Here is a 9,793-nt window from a genome sequence, read left to right on the forward strand (position 1 = left end):
AAAATAATTTTGTAACTCCTTTAAAATATTTTAAAAGATTAAGATGCTGCTGCATATCAACTATAAAACATCCTTTTGGAAGTAAAAAATAATGTAGTCCAATATTTAGTATTTTAAATGATTATTTTAGTTTTTGGCAAGATAATCCAAAATTCTAGTACCTAAGTGGTTGATAACAACAAATACTTATTTCTTGTTCAAATTACTAAGCTGGAAACTCTGATATAGACATCATAAGCAGGGTAACTAAAGCCCCACTGCTTTGCTTCAGTGATTTTCACCTGATATTGATGAACTGGGATTTCTGTTGACTGCGGGCATCCCAGGTATCAAATGAATTTCTTTGGTTATTGCTTTTTAAACTGAATTTGCCATAGTTTATAAGAGCCATTGGAGGCTTTGGAGAGATTGTGAACTTCCGTTTTGATTTACTAGGTTGTTTGTTTTTAAGAAAAACTGTTGAGAGCATTTTAACTTAAACTTCTTTACTCTTGGCTAAATAATCCTCTTACTGAAAAGGTTATTTTTCTTGCCCAAACATTTGGCTTCAAGAGGGACTATACATGGTGTGGTGAGGGCGGAAGACAGATCAGCAACTTAAACTTGGTGATTTTGGGGGGGTATCAGGGATGTAGATATTTCACAGCATTTCCAAATTTGAATTATATAGAAGAGAAAAATACCTATTTTCTGATTCTGGTATAATGTTGAGTGTTCTGTTTTGTTTTCCCCCCTAGTGTTTGTGGATGTTAGGCTCGCTCTAACTGCTGTATGTTTATGTAGTAGCATCTATTGGAAGACAGTTTCTAGTGTCTACATAATATGAAAAAGAGTTATTTGATTTTACTAAATTTTCCTTTAATCAGGTTGATTCCAACAAAGACCGATTGGTGACTCTAGAAGAGTTTTTGAAAGCTACAGAAAAAAAGGAATTCTTGGAGCCGGATAGCTGGGAGGTAACAGAACCTGTTTGAAATGGGATGTGTGGTTCAAGAAATTCTACATCAGTGTATTCTACTTTTAACTTTTATTCCCCATTATGCTTGCGTGTATAGCCTTACCACTTTGGCTTTTCATATAAAATGTCACTTCAAAATAATGAACTTGATTTCTTGGAAAGCTTCTGGCAATTGCACTCTTATTTGTAATCACATTGCATATAATTAGAAGTCTTTTAAAAATTATAAAATAATGACCATTCTTGAAAATTAGAAATATAAGTACATTTAAAGAATAAATTAGAAGTTACCTATAATTCTACCATCTAGAGGTAGACACTAAAATTAGGTACTGTGTTCTGCCAATTTAGAAATAGTTTATATATTTAATATATGCATATATAGCATACAGTGTATAGTGTGTGGTTCCATTTTTAATTTACATATATACATAAATTCATAGCTATGTATTTTTAAAAATGGCTTTATACATATAAATGACTTTGTATGTTTGCAAAATTCTGGTTTTTAAAAATTTATCAATATTTCACAATGCCATTTTCCAATGCCATTCCTCAAAAACATGATTTTAAAAATGACTACTTAGCATGCAGTTGAGTGGTTGTAGCATCATTTATATAACTATTCCTCCAGACTTAGACATTCTGGATCCATTCCACTTTTTTTTTTTTTTTTTTACTGTAATAAAAAACACAATTATAACTGTTCATTTGTTCATACATTTGCACCATTTGTGATTTCCCTGGGATTAATTCCTAGGAATAGAACTATTCTCAAAGTTTATGAACATTTTTTTAGTTTCTAAATATATCTGTCAAATTGCTCCAGAAAGGAGCAATTTATACCATATTTTGTACCATAGTTTACCATACCAATTTATACCATAGTTTACCGTGTATAAATGAGTGCATACACATCTTTACAAGAGTGGTTGAAAGGTACTGACTGTTAGGGTTTTGGCTGGTGACTTGAGGCTGTGAAAGATTTTACAACTGAGAGGAGAGATAGTTGTAAAGAGGGAGTTTATTGTATTCTCCCACCCCCAGTCTAAAAAGAGGAAAGGGCCAAGCATCCGCCTTTGGCAGCGGCACAAGGCACCTAAGACAGGCTGGATTGTTTTTTGTTAGGGCACTGGGGAGTAAATGCAGCTAGGGCAAAACTGATGAAGTGGGGAGGGGGACTTGGGAGATTGCACTGAAGCTTTCCAGATCCTGGAGGTTGTCTTGAGGAGTTATAGTTTGTTTTTAAGTCGACAGTCTGGTAGATGCCCTAGGCAGGTGGCAGGTGTCTTAATCAGCATTTTCACAAGCCTGTAAAACGTACTCAGAGCAAAAGTTGACAAGAGTTGGAGAGAGGGAGGAGTGTGGTTTTCACTAGAAACTCTTTGGCTCGGATTTCCCCTGAGTCATTAAAAACCGCAGGGAGGAGGCTGGGGCGGGGTGGTGGTGGTGGTGGTGGTGGTAGAAGAGGTAGGGGCCAGGCTTTAGCAGCCCTTATCTGTCCCGCTGTTTGGATTAGGGAAGCCAGCAATCTCCGCAGATAACAGCTGGAAAATTTAAAAATTTTTTAAAAAGAATTTTATTTATTTATATTATATATGTACATAAATACACACATACTTGCATACATATATATAGACACACCTACATACATTTATATTCGTTTTTATATAGCTATCAATATGTATTAAAACTCATGAGTTCACACTATCTTTTTTTTTTTTAAAATATATCTTTATTGATTTCAGAGAGAGGAAAGGAGAGGGAGAGAGAGATAGAAACATCAATGATGAGAGAGTCATTGGAGATCGAGCCCGCAACCCGGACATGTGCCCTGACCGGGAATCGAACCCCGATCACCTGGATCCTAGGTTGATGCTCAACCGCTGAGCCACGCCCAGCCGGGCAGTATCTTCTTAAATTTCAATCCAGCACCTTCAATTTCAATACACTTTATCTTTTCCTCTTTCTATATTTCATATGCAGCCTGGCTCCCATTTTTCACAATAATATCCCACTTATTTGCTCAGTCCTAGCATGTACAAAGCATTTTAGAATTGCTAATCCATGCCTCTGCAAAACAAGGCTTTAGGATTTGTTTAGACTTTTTGTTTGTTTTTAACCTGAGGGCATGTAGTCCAGATACTGTGATCAGAAGTTTCTTGGATTAGTTCTTTTCCCCCTCCCCCTTCTGTCAGTATCTTATTTACTTAAGATAAAAGTATTATTTATTTTGCGCCTATTTGTATTCAATTTGGGGAATTTTTCTGTCCTTGAGGTTTTTGTGTTTTTTTAAAAATTTTATTTTTGTTTGAAATATTACAGATCCTTGTGGTTTTTTGAGTATGTGAAACATTGACATGTTTCTGAGAATCAAATCTGTACAAAAAGGTGTATTCAAAGGAGTGTGATCTCCTTCCCTTCATTCCCTTGGTCCTTTCTACCCACTTTCCTCCCTTGTTCTGTACGTGAACAGTCTCATTAGTCTCTAGGTTTTCCTTTGGCTCAGATGAGTATATAAATATACATTTTCTTATTTCCCCTCCTTTCTTATCCCAAAGGTATAATACTATATCCTGTTGTACTCTGCTAATCATAGAATTTTAAAGCTGACTCAGACCTTATGGGTGTATTTCTAAGATTACTCTTTCTTCACTTCTTTTCTTCTAGACATTAGATCAGCAACAGCTCTTTACAGAGGAAGAGCTGAAAGAATATGAAAACCTTATCTCTGTACAAGAAAATGAACTTAAGAAAAAAGCTGATGAGCTTCAGAAACAAAAGGAAGAGCTACAGCGTCAGCATGACCAACTCCAGGCTCAGAAGCTGGAATATCATCAGGTGGTATTTTGTAAAAGGATTGTGGCATTAAAAAGGATTTGGGGCCTTTTGCTAAAAGCCTGTGTTGTAATATTTTAATGTACTATTAGCTATAGTATTTTAAATTTTGGTATTTTTAAAACTGCTTTGTTGAATATTAATCTAAATTTTAGAATTTAACTATCTCATTTTGGAAAATAATTTTCAGTTAGTCTGTTGTGATTTGTTAGAGGTCACACATATCAGAGAAAGTCAAATAATACTTCCTTTTAAAACATTCTTTTTCCATGCCCCAGGTCGTACAGCAGATGGAACAAAAAAAGTTACAAGAAATTTCTCCATCAGGCCCTGGTAGAGAGTCAAAGTTCGAGCCACGTATGTAATTTTGTTTGATTATTTGTTTGTTTAAGAAAATAAATTGAAATCCACATTTATTGCAAATATAATTTCAAATTATTAATATCTATGCTATTTTCTATATATTTGTGGAAACAGAGAACCTTGCATTATAGAAGTCCTTAAAGTTTTTATGCATCTGTACATTTCAAAAGCTATATAATTTGATAACCATATTTATGGTGATTTATTTCAACATTATCATTCTTTCTAATCAATTATTGATATTATCAGAGAACATGTTTTATTTATTTATTTTTTAAATTTTTTTCTTAACTTATAGCCTCCTTTCTGACTTTATTAACAGTTTTGGTTTTACAACACTTGATAGGGTAAGCTTCCCCAGCCAGACAGGATATCCATTCCCATAAAACAGATAAAGAAGATACAAGTTTTTTGCATAAACCTGTCTAAACATTCCAATGTTCATAATCCCATTGAACCTTTTGTTGGGAAAGCAACCTTTATGTTCTGTCAGTCTAATTGTAGCCCATGCTAGGGCTTTGACAGTGGATTTTGATACTACAGTTTGTGGGGCTGCCATGTCAGTGAGCCCGGAAACTTCTCTTTACCTCCTGACCATTTTACCTACTGTGGTGTAAAGGCTTTGAATCTCCAGTGAGGGGTCGAGTCAAGAGACCCTGGTACTTTTGTCAGTCTTCATCTTGATTCATCTCCCTAACCATTGCTCGAAGCAATTGCAGGTCAGATTTCTTACCATAATCTTTGAATCTTGGCTTTCAAAATGTCTCCAAACCAGGATAAATAAAGCAGACTCGTTTGGGGCTCTTTAATCCTGAGGTGTTGGTAGCGGGTACTTTTGGCCTGCATCACCTTGGGTAGTACTGTATTAAAACCCCATCAATGTCCATTTTATTCACACCTAACCGTCAAGGGTGTGGGTGTGCATGTACTAGGCCAGGGCCACTGTGGTTTGGGTCACAGCATTGGCTCCTTCTCTGGGGGACTCAGGGGCGTGGATTCTGGGCGGCTCCATCTGCTATTAGCATAGGCAAAGACTGTGGGAGTCCTTAGTGCTAAAAACTTTGGGTGTCTCTGACAGCCACGGGGACTGCTTGGGTCCTTGCTGGGGTCTTTTGTTCTCCTTTTCCTCCAAAGGGGGAGGCCACAGCTGAGGGTATGTACCCCTTTTGGCAGAAAGCTCTGTGCGAGTGGGGGATGGGCTGACATAGGTAAAATGCTGCCTGTGCTGTTCTTTGTGGGCATCTTTGATTTCCGCGCTCCACTAGGTTGCTCTAGCTCCTGCATTGTACTCCAGATCTCTCTCAGAGCTATTTTCATCAGTAAGTGGTTGTTAATCATTGTTTTTCTGGAGGTACAAGTACTGGGACCTCCTAGTCCACCAATCTTGCTGATGTCATACTACTAAATGTTTGCTGTTTCTTTTTTGTGTCTGTAAGAAATAAAGATGGTCCTTTGGGGGGCAGGAATTTTTACATAGTATTGACTTTAGCTGGTTTGCTTTTATGGTGCTAAGCTCAATCAGGACAGGCTAGGACCCAAGGAAAGCTAGCTGGCTTGTGCTTCCTCCAGAGGCATCAGTGACTGTCCTTGATACTGAAATTTGGCTCAGGAGTCTCAGAGGACAGAAATTTCAGGCAATTGATGAAAGGTAGAGGGATTTCTTCTTATATAAAAAAATAAATAACTGGTCTGCTTAGACTGGAGTCGACCCATTAAAAGTATTTGGAAATGTCTCTAGGTTGGCAAGATTTGGATCACAGACCTTTCTCAAGAGCTGTGGATGTGTCATCCATCACACTGGAGACCAGTCCCAGCCATACCCCCTCAACCAGGGCACTATGGGAAGAGGTACTGATCTAGACTGCTGGGGTGATCATCCCCAAGTAAGTCATATAGTTGTGCAAACTGATCTATGCCATAGGGAGTGGAGGCCTAAGGAGGATCAGACACCCAGACATATCTGCTGGAGATCACAAAGCTGAGAATCCCATGGTGCATTCCACACAGAGGCACTGGCCCCCCAGGGTGCTTGATACCAGAAGTCTTAGGTGGTTTATGGCCATAGGCATTCACAATGCTGGGACTCATGATGTTTGTAGAAGTAATGGGTAAGGGGTTTCTGCCTCCTTCACTGAAACTATTTGGTTCGGTGCTTCTAGTGCCAGATTTAGCTGAGTTTGTAGCTGCTGCTGCTTCCTTTTGCTTCGCTGGTTCTTGAACTGAGTCTTTATTACTAACTCATCAAGTTGAGAGATGAAGTAAGTGCTGCTATGGTAACCCAATGTGAGTACATGGTCTTTTCAAATGTATCTTTCAGTTTCCTAAACTGTTCTGGACTAAAGGTTGTGCAATATTGACGAGCAGACCTTGGCTTTTCCGATCCATTTTTTGGGGAAGATTTATGTAGAAGGCCCTTATTCTTCATACAAACACACTAAAAAAAGCCAGCATGCTGCCTAATCACCCAAAATGTAAAGACAAGAGGTCAAATTCCCAGATTTCACATAGTGTTTTGGCGTCTGCCATCATATCTTTTAGAAGTAGAATGAAGGATCTGCTGTGTGTGTTTCTGAGCTCCTGAATTTCGTCTGTGTCAATCATATTTTTTAATTGTAATCTATGATTAGCTAAGTGTCTTTAAAAAACAAATATTATATATAAAAGAAGATTCAAAATAAAGGAAGATATCTTTAAAATGAGAATATATATTTTTTTCTTTGAACAGTCATTTAAAGTCCGAAGTCCACCAGAACTTGGAAGAAAACTGTAAAATCAACATCTGTGCCATCTTTTTACCTCCCTTTTTCTCTACTCAATAAATATTTTAAAGCATATATGGAATAAAGGAAGATAATTTTTAAGTGAGAGCACATTTTTTTGGGGGACACACAGATATTTAAAGATTGAAGACCACCAGAACCAGGAAGAATACTTCAGTAACTGCCTTCACATTCATACCTCCCCCCTTCTTTCTTTGTTTTCCTGTAGTGATTTAATCAAGTGGCCATAGGCCATAATTTAATGAAACTATCAGTAACTACTTAAGTGAGAAAGCTGTTTGTTGCTTTTAAAATAAATTGCTCTCACTTATTCATGAAGATAGATATTCTTTTATGGGTGCTTATCATCCCCTCTCTCAATAAAAGTCTCTGCCATTCACAATTCTTCTCCTGCGAAGACCATCGTATTCCCCAGTGTTCCTTGGTAACTTTTTCCTGCTTTCAGCTTCCTTAGCTGCTAGAAATCCTTCTACTGAATAACTTTTGCTACCACTTTAGGTCATTTGTCATTCATATTTTTGCTTTATACTCTATCACTTAAGGTCAGGTTTGCTACATATAACCAAAAAACCAAAGATAACAGTGGTTTAAGCTAAATAGGAGTTTTTCCCTTTTATATAAAAGAAATCTGTAGGCAGGTGGTGTCCAGGTTTCTATCTTTCTGCTCTACTATCCTCAGTACATGATTTTTATCCTCAAGTTACTTCTAAGTAACCTACGTGGATCCTTACTATCCAAGATTGCTTTTGGAGGCAGCAGGGAAGGGCAAGAAAAGGAAATTTCTCCAGTTGAATCAGTTTCCTTGAGGCAATTTTCTTGGAGAACCACACAGCATTTGAACTTACATCTCATTGGCTCAAGCTGAGTTACATGGCCATCTAGCTGCTAGGGAAGCTGAGAAATCCTTGTGGCAATGTGACCGGCTAAAAGTTAGGATTCTTTAACTAAGGAAGATGGGAAGAGGGAGTGTTTGGTTAGCAACTTTTAATTTTAACCCAGACAGCCTGCTGGCAACCTAAATATCTATGTATACTCTTCTAAAACAGAAAACACTCACTTCCACCACCTCAGAAGGAAACCACCCAAATCCCATCCATTATTGCATATTGCTCAAATACCATGATATCTCTGGCCATCTACAAACTAAAACGCAGGTGTCTGCCCCATGGGTACCATATGCATAATGGTGGAATAGGTACAGGATAACTGCAATAAAAGCAACCTTTTTGAAAAAGGAGAAAATGGGAAACATAGCAGTCACTGATCCATTGCAAGGTCTCTCTGCTCTGTCCATAAATATATTCCCTGTTTTTTTCACCAGACAATTCCTGATTCACCTTTCTGGGAGTAACTCCCTTGTCTAATGTCCTCAGGGGCCCTTGGCATTGCCCTCTAGGAAGACTTTATTGTTCATTAATTTTTAAGTACACATCCAAGTGGGAATTGGAAAGGGTGCCCTTCTTGGAGGCTGGACTGTCTTAGTACTTCACTTCCTATTATTTTGGGTTTGGGGGCTCGGGGATTGTTTTAGATAGTTACAGGCCATTGCAGGTTTAGGGTTTTTATTTTATTTTTTTGGCAAATCAGTTCCCTAAAAACTTAGTAAGTTTCTGGTTTGTTTTCTTCAATTATTATCATGAGTAACCAGAAAGATCTTGTCAAGGTATAGTTTTTAACAAAGAACCCATCTTTACTTGCTTCTGTGTTCTCTCTTTCCTCTGGGATCGTAAATGAATAGCATCTATTGGGAGCACTTTACACTATATATAGACTTGGATGGGATGACAACAGTTTTTATCTGATCTTTTTCTTTAGAATGGCTCCCATTACTTGGCAGAAAATTCTTAAGGGAAGGTTCTTGAAAAAGGTTAAGGAAATTTTAGCAGCTTCCTCAGAACCTTTACTTATGGAGTATGGTAGTTGACTTTTTCAGTTCTTCAGGGCTCCAGATTTAGGCCTTTGTGAATTTGTTTGGTAGGCAGAGAACAATTCCCTCAGCAAAGCTATATACCTTTTCATCTCTGCAGGCTTGTCAACCTTATCCCGAGTTGCACCTGTCTTACAGGACTTTGCCGAAAGAGGCAGAGCTAGCCCCACATGTTAGCATTCTGAAGTTCTACCACCACTTTCTTTGATACCCTAACTTCAGTCTCATGTCCCAAAGCCCTACCTCCTCAACTCAGCCCACTTCACATTGAAGATCCTTTTACTTGCTGTACCTTACTTCTAGCTACCAAATTCTGTATAGGTCAAGATTCTTGGTTGTAGGTAATGGAATCTTCTTTAGCTATTAAACCAAATGGGATTGAGTAAGGGGTATGGATGGCTCACAGAATCTTTGAGAGGGCTGAAGAAACAGAACCTAGGCTGAGCTTCTAGGAACTACATCACAAGAGAGTGCTGCCAAAGAAGCTGCTGCTTTTGGAATAATCAAGAATCTGCCTGCCACATTGGGAAGCTACCTGCTGGATTGGGAAGATGTGAACAGTTGCCAGCTCCAGAACCACACTACCACTGCTATGCTCTGTGTTGGCAAAAATGGATACCTCATGTGCTGCTTCTCTCCCCGTGTAACTCGGTTCCAAGTGAAAGTGTCAAGTGAGTGCATATGATTGTTGGACCAATCAGACCTAGAACCCTAGCTGCAAGGGAGGCTGGGAAATAATAGTGTTTAACTTCCCTACCTCTGTAGTACAGGAATACGTGTTTAAGGTTTTCAAGTGAGCCAATCCACTGTAACACCTCATAATTTTACATTGTTTCTCTTAACATTAATAATTTTTAAATTCTTATTTTTCATTTTATGAAATTTAAAATAATTATTGCATATTCCTCCAAACATACTTCTGAATTT

The 9,793-nt window shown here is 38.0% G+C and overlaps 2 protein-coding genes across 6 annotated transcripts in view; one reads left to right on the forward strand and one right to left on the reverse strand.

The window, feature by feature from the left end:
- Nucleotides 1-7,020, forward strand: part of NUCB2 (nucleobindin 2) — a 34,823-nt gene extending 27,803 nt beyond the window's left edge. For 4 of the 5 annotated variants that reach the window (XM_016225159.2, XM_016225155.2, XM_016225160.2 and 1 more), the window contains 4 exons: nt 867-956; nt 3,629-3,799; nt 4,075-4,153; nt 6,885-7,020. In XM_016225159.2, coding sequence (XP_016080645.2) covers nt 867-956; nt 3,629-3,799; nt 4,075-4,153; nt 6,885-6,892 — 348 coding nt within the window. In that variant the 3' untranslated portion in view covers nt 6,893-7,020. Of the gene's footprint in view, nt 1-866; nt 957-3,628; nt 3,800-4,074; nt 4,162-6,884 lie in introns of those variants that run through there. The other variant, XM_087821759.1, reaches the window with a different exon arrangement.
- On the reverse strand, nt 5,996-6,685 carry LEUTX (leucine twenty homeobox). Its single transcript, XM_087822125.1, is given in 5 exon segments — nt 5,996-6,107; nt 6,109-6,175; nt 6,178-6,270; nt 6,273-6,427; nt 6,624-6,685. Coding segments are annotated over 5 exon segments (489 nt in total).
- Nucleotides 7,021-9,793: the final 2,773 nt, after the last annotated feature.

The sequence above is a fragment of the Miniopterus natalensis genome, chromosome 11, assembly GCF_054644295.1.
Source record: "Miniopterus natalensis isolate mMinNat1 chromosome 11, mMinNat1.hap1, whole genome shotgun sequence".
Lineage (NCBI taxonomy): Eukaryota > Metazoa > Chordata > Mammalia > Chiroptera > Miniopteridae > Miniopterus > Miniopterus natalensis.